The sequence below is a fragment of the Dufourea novaeangliae genome, unplaced genomic scaffold (assembly GCF_001272555.1).
Source record: "Dufourea novaeangliae isolate 0120121106 unplaced genomic scaffold, ASM127255v1 scaffold51, whole genome shotgun sequence".
In the NCBI taxonomy this organism is placed as follows: domain Eukaryota; kingdom Metazoa; phylum Arthropoda; class Insecta; order Hymenoptera; family Halictidae; genus Dufourea; species Dufourea novaeangliae.
Genome location: NW_015373921.1, coordinates 79647 through 101953, shown reverse-complemented (window position 1 = coordinate 101953; position 22307 = coordinate 79647). Strand labels below are relative to the sequence as shown.

Sequence of the window (22307 nt, the reverse complement as noted above, 5' to 3'; positions counted from 1 at the left end):
AATACAAACGAACTATATACAGTTAGTGATTCAATATGTAAGAGGAAATCTGTATAATATATGTAACATGTAAAATGTGTTTGATCTTTAGATGATTGTATCTATAAAAGAGATTACTTTGTTCACATTACTGCAATTATGTCTTTTTATCATTTTGAACAACTGAACATACACAACTATAGTCATGAAGTATATGAAAATTAGAATTACAATAATATGTAATTTATTAATGTGGAAAGGTAATTTGCATAACTGTTTTGTTAGGACATTATGTAACATTTATTAAAAAGGGAATTAATTAGAACTGATAGAAGTGTACTGTAACAATGTAGTAAGTCAGAATTAATTCTGTATAAAAAAAGTACAGGAGGAGGAACACATTTTACAATGACAATACGATAAAATATTAGTCGGAATGTAAGTTCACAATGTAATCTTAAAAAGAATTTTCTAATCGAAGAAAAAATATAAAAGACGCACACGATATACATACATGCTCCTTTTAATAATGAGCAATTTGATATGATTGGAGTGAATTTAACTAAAATTAATATCGTATATAAATTGTAAATGTGACATGCTGATCGAAAATATCAAAATATAAATTGTAAATGTATTCAAAATACAAAGTCTTAATCTACAATTTTATTTAATTTTCAAATATTCATCCCACCATAGATTCTTAATTAGAACTTAATTACTAAGTAATCATAATTTAATTAAGAATGCACATTTTATTGCTCTTAATTATAATTCAAATTTTTTTTAAACAATCACAATCATAACAGTTGTATTAATTCTGGTCAAAATTTAAGTAAACTTAAATATATATCTATTGGCACTTACAATTAGTATAATAAGATTTTTGTAAACTATATAATTGTACAAGTGTTTCAGTTCAAGTCATTGATTCGCAAAAATATTCAGATGCAAATGTATTAAAACATAAATCATGTCTTAATGAATTCTTTGTATTATTAGTTATAAACTCTTACGAATAATTATGAAAAGTTATAAATCTATCATGTTTAAAAGGTGCCTTTTAATTAGTGTACGAAGTCCCCTTGCATTATTTATCCACATTGCCTGTTGCTTTCATTTGTTGATCCCTGTCACTTTCTACTGTAGTACTATCGGCGGATGCCGGATTCCCTTGTTTACTATCATCTAAATGAGTCATAAAAGAAACAAAATAATTTAAATCTTACTTTTTTTTTTACTACTTTTTCTTGAAATCAATACCAATTAATATAAAAACTTATAATTATTCTTCACAGTGTATTATTAATAGAATGATAATGAATGAATTGCATATTGGTAATGTATACTTAAAGTACATCATTTAATTACCTGGACCCTCTATTTCTACTCCATCTAGATCGTCTGGTGCCACAGCATGATTTGGTTCTTTTGGACTTGCTTTAGCTGAAAGTCATGTAAACTAAGTTACTATTCTACAATGAAACAATAAAGGTATTTCTGAAAGGTTTTAATTGCAGTTCAATGTAGATACAGATAAACCATTGTTAGTAAATAACATTTTAATAGTCTCTGAAATTAGTTTATCCCTCACCCAATTAGTCAACAAATGTTAACAGTTGTCCATAATACCATACCGAAAAAAGACCTTAGCGATTGAAAGTGTAAATTCACATTGAATAATTCTCAATAAGTTTACATTATAATTGTCCCAGAAACATACACAGGAAAATAATTTAAATTCGATTAAGATCGCATAAAATGAAAATCTGGTACAGCACATATTAAAATTAATAATATTCGTATATCTTTTATTTCTTAATACGTTGATACAAATACATAGAGTAAAATCTATGATTAATATTTTATCTTTTATACCAGTCTATCAAATTTATATATTAAATATATTCACGAGAATAAAGTGTAACTAGATTGGACACAAATAAATAAGCTTTTTAATTGTGGCATCAGTGTAAAGAAGTTAAAACTATAAATATACGTAAAGTTAACAGTAATAGTAAGCTATAAATAAGAGATCATTAGTTTCCTGTAGGAAAATTTAAGAGACCATTAGTGCTTATGCATGGAAATGCATCTCCATCCATGCTGTGCCAAATGATACGAAACAAACGATGTTCCTGTACATGTTAAACAAATAAGCAGTGCAGTGTGCTCATTAAACATGTTATCTATTTCATGTAAACAGAAATTTGACGGAAGAAGCGCAAAAAGTACATGTTACAGAGTAACTGTAGGAATATATTGGTTTACTTTTCTGATAACTTTCTTTTCCCCTGAGACAGGAGAAAAGTGTCACTACCTTTCAGCATTGTAACTGAGAGGCGAGGACTTTGGCGCACAGCACCGGGTGGATCTCGTGGAAGAATTGGGATTCCATGGTACTTCAAACCACGCTGACCGGCTACAGATACTTTTACAGCCGACTCCACAACAGAACCCGATTGAGTCTTGTTATTGGCTGTTCTTGTAGCTAAATTGACAAACCCCCAGAATATCTTAAAATGTTAAGTAAGTTGGTAATATGCAGAAAATGAAGAAAAAAACATGGTATTAATGTTTCTAATGAGGCCCCGAAGATGTTAGAATTACTTAGAACCTGATTATTGGAGAAGTTGCTGTAATTTGGTCTGATTCTTGACATGAAAATATAATGTCAAGCTAGTGACTCAAGTTAAAAGAGACACTGTTCATTATGTGTTCCAATTTATAACTGCAAACAACACATCTTAAATTGTTTCAATTTGATCTACACTTTTGTGAAAATATATAAAGGTGATAAAAAACAAGGTCCGATACTTATAGGTCTTATTGTACCGAGAGGAGTAAAAAATGTCTTAATCAACGTAAGTCCTAAAAGCAATCCTTTCCTTGTAAAATCAACTTTTATTATTTATTACCGTTTCAGAGTACTACGACTTATGTTTATATGTACCTTCTATGTTTACAACCTTCAACTAATACTTTCAACTTCTCTGTGTTGGAAGCGAAATAATACGATCATGATACGAAACGCTAATAAATAATAAAAGTTGATTTTACAGGGAAAAGATTGCTTTTAGGACCTACATTGATTAGACATTTCTCATTCCTCTCGGTGAGTACTATAAGGCCTATAAGTATCGGACCTTTTTTTATTACCCTGTATAGTTCAGAGAATATAAAAGTATAAAATAAAATTAAAAAAGTATAGACAGAGTTGCAACTTACACTGTTGAGTTAATTCAGGATTCTTTTCAGGATTTCTGGTGCATGTAAGTTTAACTTTGTCCAGTTCATCCTTCAACTAGAAAAAACATTTATATGATAAGTGAAGTATCGTTATTAGAATATATCAAATAGAATCAGAGTTTTTAAATGACATTTGTACCTGAACTATCTCTTTTTGTAATTTTTTATTTTCCTGTAGTTTTTCATATAATTGTGTATTAAAATTATCGTTGTCCTCTCTCAAGGTTTTTAGTGTTGCAGACTTAGTAACATCTAATTTGCGCAAGGAATCCAGATCAGTCTTGTACACATTGATTGATTCCCTCAATTCCTCATTTTTCTTCTTCAAATCTGTTTGTTGGTCCAAACGAACATGAAGTGATGCCACCTCTTCCTCTACATGCTTATACCTTTTCTCCAGATTTCCACGTAATGTCACACATTGATCTCTCTCTTCAGCACTGAAAAGCCGAATATAAAGAATTAACTTACAGTTGTAAATATTATCTCTAATCATTGACAACTTAAAAATAAAATTAAATAATGACGCTTCATTTTTTTTACACATATATTAGTACTATATACCATGTTATATACAAGATTTTTCTAATACTTGCCATGTAAGAGACACTAATGAAATAAAGATAATTTGTAATATTAACATGTTTAGCAGAGAGCTTACAACTTCAGGTCAATCAAAAATTTGACAAATGTTATACAATGTGGGCAGAAATTTTATAAACGTGTGATAATTGATAATAAATTTATAACTTCATTGATATCTAAGTTGCATTAAAAGAAACATGATGTCGTAATGTTGTAATATTGTATGAAAATAATACCTGATTTTCAGTTGCTCATTTAATTCATCAATTTGTCTAACTAGCTCGATATTTTCCGAAGACAGAGTCCACCAGTTGCAAATGAGCATTAAACAAGCGACGAGGAGACCACCGACAAGGACGGGAGGACATCGGCCTCCTCCGACTCTCATACTGTCAATTCCCATTCCTTATTTATTGTACCCTGTATTTAGGACAACATACATGTGCTCAATTATTTATACACGTGTTAATGAAAAATTAATTCTCCGTATTTGTCACACGCGTTAGATTCCGTAGAAAAATAATTAAGATCGAGGGGGAACACGACATTTATCACACAACTGTCACGGTGCATTACTCACGATTGATGCAAGGGAATAAAATAAACAGTCGTTCTTTTCGATTCCTTTCCGAGGATGCGAATTCTCGCTGAACAATCTTCGCGCGATTATTGTGTGTACGAAAGGAAACGCGTGTAACGTGTCGTGGGCGTATTCTGATTATACACTACCGGTATTGACACATTTTATCGCGGTAAATATTAAATTTTGTTGCGCCTCGACGTGCCGGGGTCCTTAACGTGTGTCAAGCAATTCCGTTTCTTTGCGGGTAGCTGCGACATTAGCGTAAAACCGTTTAAAAATCAATGCTGTGCATTCATCGTGCTGCAATAACTAACAGAGAGACGACTGACTTAACCACGGCAATCACAGTCACATACAGGACACACATACGCTTGCGTTAGACGCGTATAATATACTGGGTGTCCTATGGTACGTGCCGGTTAAAATAAGTTCTAAATGAAGTAATGATAAAGGATAAATATTTTCATATAAATCACCAAATCGTTCATATATAAGTGACTGTGTTTGTTTTTTTCTTTCAAGTTTCTTAAATAGAACACTATAATTTCATGACAGTATCTTGTCCCACAAAAAAATAGATTTAAAGATATTCTACAATATGATATTGCAGTTAGTGAAGGTAAAATAATAGAATAAATAGAAGATTTTTATTTAAAAAAACGTTCTTTTGCGCGTAGTCTGAGCATAGCAACTGGATTCACTTACATAGCCCGGTCTTTTCCAACTTCTTTCACTTGCAGCAGTTGAAACGATTCTCAAACTATTTTCATAAGGTTCATGAGACGATCTGACATGACGATATAAATATATAAGCTGAGAATCGCTGCAGGCTGTGAAACGAAGAGAAGGGGGAAGGCCTGTTTGCTAAGTGGAACCAACTGCTACGCTCAGACTGCGCGCAAAAGAACGTTTTTCATTAAAATCTTCTATTATTTCTATTATTACATCTTAATATTTATCTTTTTTTTTGTTTAACTAAATATCAATATGAAGATACAGCACTGTGCTTACAAAAATTATATTAAACATTAAATAAATGTCAGAGCAAGACAATGTTATCTCAACAAATACTGATTCGACAATACAAATTTTCTTCTAGGATTTTTTTAAGAAATAAAAAAATATTATTTCGATCAGCGTCTTCCTGGAACACCCTGTATACACGTATAACCCGATAGAACCGCATCCACACATTTTATGTAGACACGTATTCATGAACGAAGAGTTGACAGTGTCTAAATGCACAGTCAAATACTACTTCTGTAGAATACTGACTTCTTATACTGATGCATTCACGGTTTTTGCATTATTATCTTGCATCCGTCCGTTGAAAGATTTACTTGCGAACAGGAATTGGCAAAATATATCTCGAAAAGGATTTGAATGATGAATACGTAGATTTCTTTGTAGTCGAATTTGTTATTTGAGTAGACACAGAATGTTTTCTTTTGGCTTCATTCTGGAATACAGAGTACACAGGTGTTTTCCAATTGTCTCATTAACAAATTGGCATAATTAACAAAGCAGAGATCGTAGCCAAATGAGTCAAGAATATTATTTGTTCTATCTCATTGTCGATTGAATATATCTTATCAATGTTTCATCGTTTTATTCTTTAGTGTTCACACTCTATGGACGAATAGTGACTCTGCGCAGCATTTCTGTGATGCGCAACAATTATAAATATCCTCGACTGCAATCGATTGATTGTCGTATACTTCGAAATTCACGGTTCATCGAAATGTAATTCTCCAAGAATTCGAAGTCAATAGTGCAATGTATTAAAAAAATATCTCTTTTTATTTGTCTATTTAATAGAAAAATTAATGCATTAATATTTTACTTTTATAACTCAGGAACGATAATGGATCTGTATTCGATAATAATACCGAATCAACAATTCAATCGACAATAAAAGGCTCGATTAGGCATCGAGCAAGAAATTACGAAAATATTTAATATTCCATAGAATTGTTGAACACGAAATAGAAATGAGATTAAATATTCGATCGTAACAGAATACGCAATGCTAGGTTTGTTGGAAATTGACCTCTGTATTCAATGCGGGTACTTATTTAGTACTTCTGTTTTACTTCAGTTATCACAGATCCTTCGTGTGCGCTCCACTCTGTTTGCGAACACTCAGAGACTGCCGCTACGAACAATTATCTCGTGAAATTATACATAGCAATGTGTTCAGGCTCTGAGCAATTTTAACGGTTGTTAATTACAACAGATACACACAACTTTAAACTGCGATAATGCAACATAATCTTCCAAGATAACATTCTTTTTTTGCGTACCGTTCATCCTTTGAAAGGAATTTTTGTCAAGCCTGACTGAAATAAATTAGCGAAAAATAAATACACATATTGCTGCAATTTAAAAATTGGCTGTGTACATTTTTAAATTAGGTAGATACCCTACGGAATGCAGTGAAGGAGAAAAGTATTCCTACGTTTTGTATATTGCAATTAACTTCTCTTCTTGTAGATTCGTTATTACTAAATTATTACATACACAGAGTTTTTCGACCCGTGGTTCACTGTTAAATAAATATTTTAGAATTATTTATGTATTGTTATTAAATAGAATTTCTAGTAGGGAAAATAAAATTCTAGTTTTGCATTTATATGAAGTAATAACTAGTACTGCAAACTATAATATAAAAAATATAGCTCTTTCTATTTTCTCATTTTTACCGTGCAAACATTTGTAGCCTTCACGTGATAGGAAAAAAGAGAGAGTTCGAGAAGATATATAGAAAGGAAACAAAATCGGAGAAACTAAGGATAGACGCAAGAAGAAAAAACAAAGAAAGAAGAATAAAGTAAATAAAGAAAAGAAATAGTAGAGAATCTATTACGAATAGATGAGAACGGACAAATACAAGAACCCAGATAACATATGACGCCTAATGACGCCTTGAAGACGGCTTAAAGGTGTCTTAGACTTAAAATAGCCATAAAGTGGGCGTCTTCAAGGCGTCATGTGCTATCTGGGGAAGCAATACGAAAATATAAGTATATCTATTAACAGACCATGACGAAGCAGAGCAAGTCATACTGGTGCGATTTAGATGTGGAAACGAAAAAAAAGAAAGATACTCGAAATTTAGCATATGTAACGAAAAATTGGAAACATTAGAGTATCATTTGTTAATTGTTCAATATTTTTTAAAATAATGTGAGGATATAGACAAAGAAATAGAAAGGGAGTGATTAGGGGACAATTGAGGAGGAGCGCGTTGGTGGAGGAAAATCATAGACGCGAGAAAGTACGAAGACATAGGTAAAAAAAATCACTCCTTTATTTATTATACCATATTGTTATATATGCATTCTTAAACATGTAACATGAACTGTATAACGCCCTTTTCTAAGGCTAAAGGGCAAAGAAATAAACTACTACTACTACTACTTGTGTCCTTCACCGTATGTCGGAATCGAGAGCAGAAAGTAACGCTTCGGAAGTAATGTCATACGTACAGAACTCACATTTATATTGTTCTATTTAATATATTTATATATTTATTTATATATCTTTACCGAACACTATACCATTGAATCATTGAATACAATAAACAGCTGAATGGAGTGAAAAAGTATTGTGTTCACGTAACGAATTCGAACGACAAGATACACGTGTATTTTGAACGTCGACGTTCAATCCATACACCGTGACACGATTTACCGAAAGACAGCTGGTTCAAGAAACATCGAGCACTCTGTTTCTTCTCTGACATCAACTAATTGATTATAACGAGTAACATAAAAATAGTCCGTGGATGCATGCTGATCTAAAATTGTAATTCCTGCCAGTAGGCAAGGTAACTCGAACACATACAAATCTCAAGTTTGTTCGGTTATGATTCACGTGGGAAAGAAAAACAGAGATCTTGATTTTCGAACATTGTCGCGTGCAATATCATCCGCGATGTGTATAACAGAAAATAGTTTTCTTTTATTTTACAATTCTTCACGCACTGTTAATCAACTAGCGTCGATTTATAATAAGTGTGCCATCTTAAAATAAAACAGAAACATTCGTGGACCAATATCGTGAGCGTAAAATGTTGTTTAATTCTAATTAAATACGAATTTCAAGGATCGTGTTTAAATACCGGACGACCCTCTCGATGTTCTGCGGTCTTACAATAATTCTACGCGCATCTTGAACAGACGAATTGATCATTTAATCATAAACGAACACCCCATCATATATGCGCAACTTATCGTCGACATCGTTACAGTATCATTTTTCACGTGCAGCGACCTTGCCTGCGCGCGAACCAAAATAAAATATATGAGAAATTTAATATACATATGTATATATGTCGGCACTCGGCATCATTGTCGTGTTTGTCGTTTGGAGAGTCGATTACCCACTTTTTGCTTTTTACTTCCTACATCTGGCTGCGCAGACGTTCGCCATTTGTACGAAATATTTGAGCTAGACTTCAAAAAATAATCTATCGCAGCGAACGTTGTACATACGTTGTATTATTCCGTACACTCGGTGTCACAAGAGTACCGTCTGCGGCCATACATGTGCAAGTTGGGCTATCGATTATTGTGCTGACGCCGATTATTCAGATTTTTGATTATCAGGACATCGATCGGCGTCCGAAAGACCCTGACATTAATTTTTCGATGATTTATCGAGCTTCATGTCTCGTTTATATTTGTTTTCGTTTGAAAGTTTCGCCCGATAACTGACGTACTATTATCGATTTATCGGACCGGCGGATCGTCCCTCCGACTTGTCCACATAATCAGCCTCTTACTGTCTATCTGGCCAAACCATTTATTTCAACGAGCCAGCTGGTATGACAATCGGACCTACCATTTTAAAGGTTTCTCATTGAATTTCTATGATAGAGCCGAAGTGATTCTCATGCGATCCATTTAACCGAAATATATCTTATTTCTAAGCAACACAATACAGGGCACAATTACGTAACTTTATCCTACTAGTGCATACATAGAAATATGTAATTTAAGTATTTGAGCGATAGTTATGTTATTTCCCATTATTCTCTTCAAAACAGCATAATCGTCGTTTAATTAGCCTGTAACATGTATCGAATGAGAAAATCAGGTGGGAACATTCCGTACATGGGAACGTGCTCACAATGAACCACGTGCGTCCAAGTTAGTTATGTTATTTCCCATTATTCTCTTCAAAACAGCATAATCGTCGTTTAATTAGCCTGTAACATGTATCGAATGAGAAAATCAGGTGGGAACATTCCGTACATGGGAACGTGCTCACAATGAACCACGTGCGTCCAAGCACGTGCTACTAACATTGAAATGAGTAGTAGAATATTGCGGTTCACGCAGGAGATATTCGATCACAGATACACAGTTTCCTTTACGGGACTCTCTGCGAAAAATCGGTAACTTCCCGTCATCTCGTTTCACGTTTGAAGTATCTCCATCCTGTTTCAACTACATACGTATTTCGTAAAGGAGAACGAAACTCTGAATGATATCGTTTTTCTCTCTTTATACATAAAGATAGATCCGTAGTAACAACTGCGAGTGATTTTACATCGATCTTCGCGCACATGAATATTGTCTTCTTGATCTGTTTTATGTTTTTGTCCCTTCTATTCCGCTCCGATAGATCGATAAATCGGACAGATCTGAAATGCATACAGAGTTACACAAAGAAACTCGTGTTTTCTATTCGTTCGTCGTTCTTCTTACAATTATAAAAGCTGCGCCGCCGTTCTCAACAGCATGTAAACTCTTCTCTGTGCTCCAACGTCAGTTTTAAATCGTGTCTTATAGTCAGAAACAATTGCTGATCCGGGAAAGTGATGTTGACGTCTAAACTAAGGCGTCGAATTGTGTCAAAAACGTTAATTAGACAGATATTCCGGAAACCAGCTCGGAAATTAACCTGCACGTTCGTTCGCGGCGATGTCAAGCAACTGTTACGTTAGAACGTCGCATTCTTGCGACTTTCGAACGCGGCAACGACTGAACGATGGAATTAATCGATAAAAGGTACGATCCGATATTCTGTTGAATAGCGCGTTATTATTTTGTTTTTCACTTTGTTTCCATTTGCAGACCCTATACAAAGTTCGTTATATTTCGGGATAATTATTAACTATACAAGGTGTGATACCATTCTCAAGAAAGTACATACATACATCGATGTGTAGCGTTTTCATTATTAGCGACAATCGTTTTACAAGGGATATACAAACATAAATTTATATCGAAGTATAAAATTTGAATTGGCGAATATTGGTTTCCTTAAACGATACCGGGTCTGCGATCAGGCACACTAATTTTGTAAATGTAGTTTTAAACATTTATGAATATCTAACACGTTTCGAATCATTTATTTACAAATTTCGGTAAACCTTCAGAAGATATGCACGAGAAGATGATTCTTCTTTTTTAGTTTCCAAAAGTGGAGGGTTCGTTTGATGAATCTTAGAATTACACTTCCCATATACAACGTGTCTTCGTTTTCGTTTTTAATTCCTCTATTGCATACAATTCGCTCTCTATACGTTCGATATTTCACGTACGCCCATGCAAATTGTAATCATACTAAGGTTGTTTTTCTTTTTAAGTTCTAGTCACGTAGAAAAAGAGTCTGTAGTAAAATCGTGGTCCGATGTTTATTTTTTTTTTGTTTCCAATATGCTCCCTTATAGGACGTGGTGGTGCAACTTAAAATATGCGAGCTCAAGGAAAACCAATCTTATCGATCCGTTTGAAAATTTTATACGTAGAGAACAAAAAAAAAATACTACAACCATTTGAGACTATGTTTTTTTTCTTAATTACATTACAGTAAAGTAAACCGAGCAACAGATAACTGAGTGTGCTTGTGTGATTATTTGCTTTCGTTACTGCCAAAGAATATCGATTAACAGAAAGGCAACACACGAAATTAAAGTGCAGAAAAATGAAGTATGGTACGAATATGTCTTATGATTAAAACTGTAAAGTGCTTCAAGCATTTCTTCTTGGATTATCATAGAATGTTCTTTAATTGGTGTTGTAATATTACACGCAGCATTTCCTTTCGATCTTTGTTCTCGTAAAACAGTTATAAATGAGTAATGAACAAAAGCTTTTTATAGTAAAATTAATTAAAAACTAAAATATATAAACACCTGTAAAAAGAATCCTTTTTAGTACAATTACTGAAGTACCCAAAGTAACTTATCTGTTTCTAAGTTCCTGACATGTAGTAAATAGATCATGACACTTTTATTTGAATGTTAAAATGGAATTTATACCTTTACTTCCTGTTTTAGTAATATGTTATAGTTACGCTTTTAAAGTTACAATTATCTACAGCATAAGTACATATTTTCATTATGCATGACACTATGATGAAATAATAAGTACTTCATGTACAATTATACATGAAATTATTATTTTCCTTTTAATTATTACTTTATTACTTTACAAAGAACAGAATATCGTACTACATATATGTACATGTCAAAATGTTTTATTTGCACAGTTATGAACTAATATTCCAATATGGTCTAGTATTATTATGATACACTATTCAAATAATTATTCTGTTGTCATCTAAAAATATTGTTAATTTTCTTTAAATTTTGATGGTGCAAATATTACAAAGATGATTGCACCTGATTAAAAAGAATTTTACACTATGTGCCCCTTTCTCTTATTGATTCTGTGTTTGCTTTGCAATTGGCAGTAACAAAAGGAACCAGGGTATAGTATAGCACCAATGTTCTATACAGAAAAAGATGGTATGATAAACTTTTCTATTCCATACACTTGCATCATACTATAAATTTTAAAGAAACATATTAAACAAAATCCTGAGGAAGTATTAGTAATAAATATTCGAATATATCAGGAAGTTAATCGACTTCCGAAACATAGAAATTCCAAATGTTCGTATAACCCAAAATTTTAAGCAAGATTAATTAAAAATATACTTGTACGAAGCTTTCGACAGAAGCTTCATAGAAATCAAGTAAAAGTACCAATTCTTCGTTTTTAGGTTAATCTGCAAGTGTCTTAATTCATTCTATGGAGAAATAAACATGAATATTGTCGATATTTGAACAAAAACTGTATTTGACCATGACAAATGATGCAAGTGTAGTTATAATCGATATGTCATCGCATTTATAGAAAACACTATAAACATGAAGAAACTTATTTAACTCAAAAAAAAAAAAACCATCTTGCTATTTATTAACAGTACTCGTGTTACCTTTACAGAAAAATGTCGCGTATCCGCGAAGGAATAGGAGAATAACGGTGAGTCAGAAAACGCGGTACAGAAAGACCTTGTATTCTTTTAGAACACTGAAAATACTTCTTTTTTTTAACCGTATGTTTATACCCCTATCTAGCTATGGACACCTCTTTCATCGCTCTTTATCGTGCATTAAGTTCTTTCATTTACTCGGATATATCACATCGCTTACTCAAACAATACACTGTTTTCATCATCCTTGTTAGGCGTGTGTACCAGCGGAAATTAAATAATGAGTAACGCTGTTTGGATATATATATGGGCTGTAAGAGGCCAAGAGAAAACAGGCTTACGAAAAGTTATCACTTGGTGGTTCTTGTTTTATCTTCTTCTGAGGGGAGATTGTCTGTGAGCGTATGTCTGTACCAGGTCTCTTCACCTGAGGATTACTCTTCACAGCAGTGGTTGGATCTATTGGCGAAAAGTGAGTTAATTATCCACAACTCTTATTATTATAATAATTATTATCTATTACTGCACTTAAATATACCCAGAATTATTCGTATAAAAAAATGTTTGACTTTTACTAGAATAATATGGGACTATTTAACGGAGCCCAGAGTAACAATATTTAAGTGTTTAAATTTGTTAATAAAAAAAAAATATATACACTAACCCTGCAACCACCTAACTTGCGTCGCTGGTCCGTATCCTTTATCATTTCGTGCTGCTATTCTAAATATTATGGCCGGTTTTGTAGTGGTATCGACGTGAGCGGCACTAAGAGAACTATTTGTCACCGAACAAGAATTATTCGAACCGCAATAGACTCTAATAAAGGCTAACTGATTCGGAGTCGACAGAATTGTTCTTGGTTCTCCGTCGTTATTCAACGCAGTACTAGCACTCCGCACTGCTAAATAGACAGAATATTCTAAAATAGGTCCAACGTTGCTGGATGGCGGTTCCCACGAAATTTGAGCACCCTCCGTAGATTTGGAAATTTTAATAGCGCTAGGTGCACCGGGGTATCCCGGAAGACACGTTTTGAATGCAGATACCTTAAAGGAGAATAGAATTTAATATTTATTATTAATGTTGTTACGATACACATAATTATTTTATTTACCTCGCTCCAAGGACCTCGTCCACAATTATTCGCAGCAGCGACTCTGAACTTATACGCAGTTCCAGGTTCTAAGACAACCCTAGTCTTTCCTTTGAACATATCCATACTTAACTGTTCCGCAGAAACATCAAGGTTTAACGGATCATCGCCAGATAAATAATAATGTTGTACAGTAAAACTTGTCCCTTTGACTATACCGACATTATACCATTCTGCCTCCTTCTTTTCTTCTTCAGTCTGTGGATACATATCACGGGATTTATATTATGATAAAACGTTGAATAATAATGGAAGCATTATGCAACAGCATGCAATCTTACCAACTCAGCTTTTATTTTCACTGGTTGTTCCGCTGAACCTAAGGCAGCTGTAGCCAATGTAGTCAACGCTGTAGCATCATCTCCATTTTCTGATCTACAGTCATTTATTTTATTGTGCTTCGAAATATCTTTTTTAACAGATTCTTCGTTCGTGTCCATTTTGGCCGGGGCCACTACTTTCTGAACAGCGATTGCCTTTTCAGGAGGTGGAACACTAGTATTCGTAGATGCTATTGCTGGTTCTGGTATTTTCACCTTTTCCGTCGGCGCATCGGATTGTTCTAACTTTATTTGGATATCTGGGGTTGTAATGGGTGTTGTAATGGGTGTTGCTAATGGCATATTTACATCGGCGGAAGCCACAGGAGAATTTGTGTCCATGGGTACATCATCACTATCTTCTAATTTCTCTATTGAAGAATTTTCCTCAGGGAGATTCGTCGATGGTTCTGCATCATCATCATCATCATCAACATCATCTTTTACTTTCGTTTCATCTTGACTATTCTCCTGAGAAAGTTGAGATATACTATCTTCGGGTGACAAATGTTCAGGAGCTGGTGATTTTTCATGATCAGAATCGTGTGTATCAACAGGTACATTTTTCGCATCGTTATTTTCAATTTGTTCGACTTCATCGTTTTCTGATTGCTCCATAGTGTCTGGCATGGATGTCTCTTCCGGAGGAGTTTCCGTGGGTACTTGCATACTAGCAATTTCAGCTTTAATTTGTTCCACCTCGGATGGTGAATTATTTACAATTTCAGCGTCATTTTCGCTTGCTGGTTCTGGATCATTAGTAGCTTCTGCAGATACTCCACTTTCATCCGGTTGTGAGTCAATCGAAGGCTCTGACTTTGCTGGAAGTTCTGTTTCAGTGTTTTCTGAAACAGGTAATTCAGGTGTTGCCTCTGCAGCTTCTGCATTTTTCGCGTCGTTCTCTTCTACGTGCACATCTTCCGTATCTGCAGCATTATTGTCACCCTTCACGTCTGTAGACTGTATGGTTGCTGCTGGCTCCTGATTTTTGGGTGAGGGACTTTCTTCTATATGAACTTCATCGTTCCCTTCGTCCTCGGACAAAAGATCACCTGCTGCACCATCGACTTGAGGAATCACGAAGTTATCATCGTCGTCAACTTGCATATGTTCACCAGCTCCCAGTTGGGAGACCAAAGCGGCGGCTGTGGTAGCTTCGTTACCATTGCAACTATCATCCACCTTACCATCCCCCGCTCCTCCATCATCTGTAGCCACCATAAAAGATAAGCCACCAGACGGTTCTTGAACGGGATCTATCAAACCAGCCTCTGCAGCTAATGCAGCTAGTGCTGCATCAGTTGTAGCGGGACCATCAGACGTAGATGCTAATGATGCTGACGGTTGCTTTTGTGATGGAACAAACAACATCTTGCTTGTATCTATCACATCTGATGCGCTAGAAGTAGTTACTATTGAATTACTTTGAGGCATTAAAGTAACTGTTTTCGCGCCTATTCCACCAGACATCTGTAACGTTACAGGTTTACCGGACACGGTAACTGATTCTGGTGTTTTCTGCATTTGAGGCACAGTAACAATCTGACTCTTTCCAGGATTGAAAATGGCTTGCGGGCTACCTTTTGTGGAGAGTGTCATTGTCTTTGACACACCACCCTGGAGTGGTACTGTTATAGTGATAGGCTTTCCAGCAGTTCCACCTCCCATTGCTCCGGATGAAACAACAATCATTTTCACGCCTTGCTGATTGGTTACGTGATTAGTAGCTGACAACGGTAAAACGTTTACGGGTGTAGTGATATTACCAGCTTGCCCACCACCAGCCTGAGAGGTAGTAACAGCCTGCACAGCTCTTAAACCAGAACCTGTCGTTACAACAATTATTTGATTACGACCCACTAGCCCTCCATTAGCCCCAGGTTTCGTGAGCATTATCTGTTTGCCGTTGATGTTCTGTCCTTTGCTCATCGCAACAATACTAGACGTTTTCATAGTCGTAAGAATTTTCGATCCTGCTACGGTATTAGGATTCACTAATCTTAATATCGTCGCCCCTTGGTTAAGAGGTTTCGCACCTGTTGCTTGAACGGTCTTGCCAGGAATGAGACTGACTTTCGGCACAGTTTTAAGAAGATGTACAATTTGTGGCTGACCAGATATATTTTGGCCTGGCTTCTGGAGAATAATTTGCTTGCTCTGCTGCGGAGACGTAGTTCTTAGCACTGTTGCTCCGGGTGCAGCGAAACGAATTTGTTGCCCGGGTTGAACGTTTTTCATTCTAATCGTATTAGCTGTAGCTTGTGGAAGGATTGGTACATTATTCATACTTATTTTCGGTGTAGCAGCAGCTGCTGCCGCCAACGCAGCAATACCTGACATAGCGGCTGGCGTTTGACCTGTCACTGTGGTATTAGTAGGTGGAGTCTGTTCTGTAGTTGTCGGTGCTGTAGTAACTATTGGCGAACGAATTCGGATAAGATTTCCAGGTACTCTTGGTGTCATTGGACTCGATGGTTTTGTCACAGCTTGTGATGAAACAGGTTTCTGGATCGGGCTTTGTACAGTTGATTGTATTCGTACTGGAGTCTGTGCTAAAGTTGGCCTAGCAGTTGTTGTAGTTGATGGAAGAGCAGCAACAGTGGTAATGGGTGGAGATGTAACAGGAACAGTTGCAGGTGTGACCACTGCTGGTGCAGGAGTAGGTACTGTATTGGTCGGTGTGTTGACTGTAGGAAATGTGCCAGTTGTAGCTGGAGGCATATCATATTTTTGAATTTGCAGTATGTAATATTGTGCTGATGGTGTTGCTGTCCAACTAACTTCCAATGTCTGAGTAGAAGCCCTCACTAACTGCACTCTGGATGGAGCAGACGGTTTACTGACTTCAAGATACCATAAGTCTTTGCAACAAACCTATAAGATTCCATACGATTATAAAATGGATACAATTATTCCTACACTGAAAACTAATTGTAAGGACTAACCCTAACCTGATTGTTCCAAGCCTTGCGATATCCATCTCTACCAGACCATACATAGAGCCTGCAATGCACTCCAACTGCACAGTGACCAGCTCGAGCACGAGGAATATTTTCTTCCAAAGTGTCAAGGGCAAAATGCTGCCACGTCATTGTTTCTACAAAAAAATATTATTAATTGTTTTACCATTTGACATAAAACAATGTATAGTACTTATACCGACTCACCTAAGTTTAAACAAGCCAATGTATTTGTACATTTCCATTCTTTTTCATGGGTTGCAACTTTAACATCGTCGACAAGTGGTACCCATCCTCCAAAAACATACATTTCATGACCAATTAAAGTTGCAGTGTGAAGAGAACGCGGTAATGGACTAAGTCCATGAACCACTGGCTTGTTCCAAGTCATTGTATCAACATCAAGAAACCATAAATCGCCCAAACGACAGCCACTCATTCCACCATAAATTACTAAACAGGATTTTCCTGTGTTCCGATCAGTATAAGCTACTCCAGTATGGGATTCTCTAGGTGGTGGTGTTTGCCCATTGGTCTCTGGTATTTCCCAAGCTGTTGACCCATTAGGGCACAGTTCAAGGGTATACAAATCATGTAAATATCTTGGTATATTGTTCTTAGGGTCATCACTGTCATTAGCTAATCCTCCAAAAAGGAAGACCTTATTACGAATAAGGGTAAAACTATGTCCTAGACGAGGACATGGTGGGTGACCAACTTTTGGTGGCTTTGGTCTTAATCTTTTCCATTCCCACCTACTTGCTTGAAGTTCATACAGCTCATTTGAGTATTTTCCATACTCTACCATACCACCGAAGACCAAAATTCGGGTCCCATCAACAACAAATCCATATGCGGCACAGCCTGGTGGAATATCACCTTTTGTTGATGGTACAAACCATTGATTAGTTGCTGCAAAAAGCATACATTTATACTGAGAACTTTTTGTATATAAACAGTAGTAAAATATCAGTGACTCCATTTGCATCTTTGTTAATAAAAAAGTCAAGTCTGTTTTCCGTTCCATATTTTATACTACATTTATAAAATTCTTGAATCCTTATGAACGTCAACATTATTAAAATATGTAGTTATGAGTATTAGTTTTATAGAATATACGTTTACATGTAGGATACGTGATATTATTCAAAAAAACTTTTCAAAATTGAACTCAAAGTGCGGGCCGCGGCAATACGCACGCGCGCGTCTATTAGCAACGTAATCAGAAAGTATTCATACAAATGTGAAATTTCCATCGGAACCGTTGATGTTTGAGATCCCAGAAACTTGGGGAACTTGATACTGTTTAGAGATGAAGCTGCCAGTTCTTTGCAGAAGCATATCATCTGATTTCATATTCCTATATCACACAAGGCACGATTCGTGAATCACATTTGAATGTAAACCATGTAACTCAATCAAAATCTTCATATGTATAAAACTCCCATAATGTATAAACATCCCAAAAATCGTAGTTATCAAGTGTAAAAAGTTGTAAATGTAACGTCAAATGATCCTCGCATTAAGATGCGATTGCGATCGGTTCTTGAATTTCGTTCCTGATTGGTATCGATATCGCGATATCCTTTGGAGCCACGTTCACGGTGATACTACTTGCAGACGCGTGCGCACTAATAATGGAGACCTGAGAAGGGGTGAAGTTTCGCTTCTGCATGAATACTCTGTGACGTAACGAAAAGAGGGGGAAGAAAGAGAGTGAGATGTGATGCAGGTTCATGATACGGAAGCACAGAGTACTCATAAAGGTTTGAAACTTTTGTCAGAAATAGTGAAATTGAAAATCTTAGAATATTTGAAACTTTGAGGTACTTTTTAAACACGGCGGTACCGGTTCTTTGCATAAGTACATCTCGGTCATTTTCTGTCGGCTAGTGAATAGAATCAAGAACTTTTAAACGAATGAAAAGCGCGGCAATATTCAACTTGCACTATTGTAGCATAAGTAACCTTTTTCTTAGCGTTTAGAATATAGAAAATTCGAAACACTGTAGTTTAGAAATATATACATGATTTTATAAAGTTCATTTTACGGAGCAAAGTACTTGTACTGGGTAATCTTACATTAATAATAATGATTATTGCTATAAATTTTTCTGAAGTTATTTTGATATTTTTGTATATACAGACTGTATAAAATATGCAAATACACACAAAGATTAAACGATTTTATATTTTCATATTCTACAGGGATCGTGAGTCACTTTCGTATAGTAAACCATGTATCACAAACGAAAGTACAATATAAGTTTCCCGCTTTATTTTCTGTTGCATATATCATACTTTAAGGTCACTGAAATCCTAGACATCAAATGCAAAATATGGCAAATGTAACATAGAATAATTCTCGCATGTTAATCGGTTTTTTAATGTTATTCCCAACTTTGATATCGATATCGCGATCGCGGCGATACTACTTAAACACGCATGCGCACTGAAAATTAGGATCGAAAAAAGGCCAACTTTCGCCTCTGTACAAATGCTCTGTGATGTAGTTGTCAAATGTTATACCACACAACGATAAACTTCTCCCCACTCTATATGATGTCTACTGCGCAACCGGCAAAGCTAGATTTGTCGAGGGTACTCTGTGACGGAAGGGATATGAAAACGTACAACGATAGAGTGGGAGGAAAAATAGGAACGGAAGGAAAAAAGAGAAGGAAAGGTGAAGCGCGAACGTGGAATGACGGGAAACGCAGCGTATTGCATGTCGGTGGTGGGGCGTATAGAACAGCAATGGCCGCTCCCTTGCGTATCAACATGAAAAATGACAGATCGCTCTAATTCTACGTATGAAACTATCTCGATGCTTGTAAAATGAAACTAAAAAATGCTAGCATAACTGGGATACAACTGAAGATAATAAAACACACGATATTAAACCGTTTGATACGAAGAAAATTCGTGTTTCTACGGTAATCCGGCCGGTGACCGTTTTGTTCATGTATGTCGCCATCTTGGATCGCGGGAATGATCAAGAACGGCGCGCACGAAAGACGCACAGCAGTGATGCGACTTACCTGTGTTGTAGACGTGAAGCTCGTCAACGATGCCCTCGTTTCCACCGCCGAAAACAACCATAAGGTCTTTAATAGCCACTGCCCTGTGCCCATGCCTGGGTCTTGGCTGGGGCCCGGTCGTATTTGTGATTCTCTTCCACTTTAGCATGGATGCCGCCATGATGGTCATCGATCATATTATCCTTTTAAACGCGCAACTATGTACCACTGAGTTACCCCTAGAGCCGTAAAACCCGCGCTATTTCCGAAGATAATGTTACTTTCCCTCTATACTCGATTCTGTTTGCACTCTCCTTACCTTTTCGAAAGCACGCACAGCCTACGAAAACTTATTACTCCCGATGTTCACAACACTGTCGATATCGATACTTTTTGATTTTAAGTTCTCTTAACTTTTGAATTTCACGAATTGTTTCACCATCACAGTTCAAACATACAGTCGATGGAAACATGAAGCTACAAAATGATTTTAAAATAAGAATTTTAAATTATGAATACTCTATGCGAATCAGAAGACGTCCGTAATGCAACACGTATAGGCAGAAAGCTCACCGTCTCTTACGTTCACGATATTTATGACACTGGTTACACGTTATGTAGAGTGCCCACTCAGAGAACACGTACGGCCCGGCTGTGTATATATTTGTCACGTTGTACAATCATTGTTGCAATTAAATGACGGTTCCCATCATACACCTAACTAGAGGTTAATTTATCGCTGTTCGTCTCGATTGCCGCGAAATTAATGGCACCTCGCGTCTTGTTTTAAAATTTCCGTCAAATGAACGAAAAACGGCGCGATAAACGATTGCACTATGCACTGGTAATTACTTCACTAATTGTAGGCATTACAATGTATAAGCGTTCGATCGGATGTGACAGACGTGTAACAACTGGTTTCTTAGTACTTGCCGAAAGGAATTATTGCAATCAGAGTTGACGGCAGACACAAGTAACCTCTACAACTTTCATCCACCACTGGATACAGCTCGCGTCCTTAACAACCGCACATGTTACCAACTCATATTGACTTGGGGATTTTCGTGACTTTGTTCAATAAAAGGTCGTTTTGTACTTCACCGAATAAAATTATACTTGTCCACATCCCTCTTCTGTCTCTCAGGGGATGTTATGAAAAACCGCATACTTGTCTTTTCTACAATAATCCGTGGCACGAATTATAGTGCATTATAGTGTCAGCAAGTGTCAGTAAAGAACTCGTGTGAATTTCGGAATGATTATCTGTAAAAATTCCTTCGATGCTAGAATCTTATATATACAGTTTCATCGCTCTATTACAATTTAACAGATAAAGAATTCTTTAATTCTGACAAGAAATGAAGAAAAGTAAATAAAATATTATATTAATATGAAAGAAATACAATACTTATTTCATAATCGTATTGTTATATGTAAGTGGGTATATGAAAAGTATAGAATAGTATAAAAATGTAGAATAATGTAACACAAACATTGCAAATGAAAAATTCATTTCAAATTGTAATTTCTTATTTAGTCTCTTTTTGTAAATGTATCGTTCTTATGCATTCAGCATATATATTTTATATATTTATTTATTTATTTATTTTTACGTGTTTTAATGAAATGTTTCATAAACCAGACTTAATTTCTGAATTCTTGCGAGCAAAAGAGGAATTACTCCAGCGCTACTTCTGTCCTTCGGTCTGGCTTCATCCCTACCATAAGACCGCGCAGTTTGTTACATATGCTATGTCTATGGAGATATCACAGAATATCGTGGCATAGATAGTAATGTTATGTTTTGTAGCATGGACATAGCTATTATGTCCATGTTTTGTAGCATATTCTAGGAGGCAGAAATGGGATACACAACTGTTTTGTTCGGTGGTGTAACTGAACTTCAGTATTCAATTGTTGCTCATGATGTCTTAATTACGATCACAAAATTTTACTGGCATGGTACGTAACGTGTAATACGCGTCTAACTATTGCGTTAGCGATGAATGAACAAACATACTTATGTTTGAATATAAAAACAATTTCAACATATTTGTTGAAAATAAAAAGTCCATAAAAGTTTTTTCTATTAATAGTTTCGATAAGTACTAGATAAAGAATATTTTAAATATTATATTGTCTATTCAGTAAAGATGAAGCACGTCGCGAAAAAATCATGTGACTTCGCAGGAATGTACCACAGCATTAGAGTATCTTTGTCGA

General features: G+C 35.6%; 2 protein-coding genes across 4 annotated transcripts; both read right to left on the bottom strand.

Annotated features, from left to right (window-relative positions):
- Window positions 1–1045: 1045 nt before the first annotated feature.
- Window positions 1046–4737, bottom strand: LOC107194489 (Golgi membrane protein 1-like). Of its 2 annotated transcripts, XM_015584130.1 has the most exons (7): window positions 4543–4737; window positions 4050–4233; window positions 3368–3668; window positions 3208–3283; window positions 2300–2470; window positions 1351–1425; window positions 1046–1167 (listed from the first exon to the last, which is right to left on the bottom strand). In XM_015584130.1, exons 2-7 carry the CDS (start codon window positions 4214–4216, stop codon window positions 1070–1072), a joined length of 888 nt encoding a protein of 295 aa, XP_015439616.1. In that variant the 5' UTR covers window positions 4217–4233; window positions 4543–4737; the 3' UTR covers window positions 1046–1069. The 2 variants fall into 2 exon arrangements, with proteins under 2 accessions (XP_015439616.1, XP_015439615.1); XM_015584129.1 differs by lacking the exon at window positions 2300–2470.
- A 7895-nt stretch (window positions 4738–12632) lies between these two features.
- On the bottom strand, window positions 12633–20550 carry LOC107194493 (host cell factor 1). Of its 2 annotated transcripts, XM_015584133.1 has the most exons (8): window positions 20404–20550; window positions 20106–20323; window positions 17272–17976; window positions 17050–17201; window positions 14066–16978; window positions 13746–13982; window positions 13293–13677; window positions 12633–13087 (listed from the first exon to the last, which is right to left on the bottom strand). In XM_015584133.1, the coding sequence occupies exons 2-8, from the start codon at window positions 20272–20274 to the stop codon at window positions 12966–12968; spliced, it is 4683 nt and encodes a 1560-aa protein (XP_015439619.1). In that variant the 5' UTR covers window positions 20275–20323; window positions 20404–20550; the 3' UTR covers window positions 12633–12965. The 2 variants fall into 2 exon arrangements, with proteins under 2 accessions (XP_015439619.1, XP_015439620.1); XM_015584134.1 differs by having other exon boundaries at window positions 17056–17201; window positions 20106–20550.
- Window positions 20551–22307: the final 1757 nt, after the last annotated feature.

Coding starts and splice junctions, on each gene's coding strand:
- LOC107194489 (XM_015584130.1), bottom strand. CDS start 4,216: ATGGGAATTGACAGTATGAGAGTCGGAGGAGGCCGATGTCCTCCCGTC. Junction 3,669..4,049: donor AATGAGCAACTGAAAATCAG/GTATTATTTTCA, acceptor TCGGCTTTTCAG/TGCTGAAGAGAGAGATCAAT. Junction 1,168..1,350: donor AGTAGAAATAGAGGGTCCAG/GTAATTAAATGA, acceptor TGACTCATTTAG/ATGATAGTAAACAAGGGAAT.
- LOC107194493 (XM_015584133.1), bottom strand. CDS start 20,274: ATGACCATCATGGCGGCATCCATGCTAAAGTGGAAGAGAATCACAAAT. Junction 13,983..14,065: donor TGAAAATAAAAGCTGAGTTG/GTAAGATTGCAT, acceptor ATGTATCCACAG/ACTGAAGAAGAAAAGAAGGA. Junction 13,678..13,745: donor GACGAGGTCCTTGGAGCGAG/GTAAATAAAATA, acceptor TTCTCCTTTAAG/GTATCTGCATTCAAAACGTG.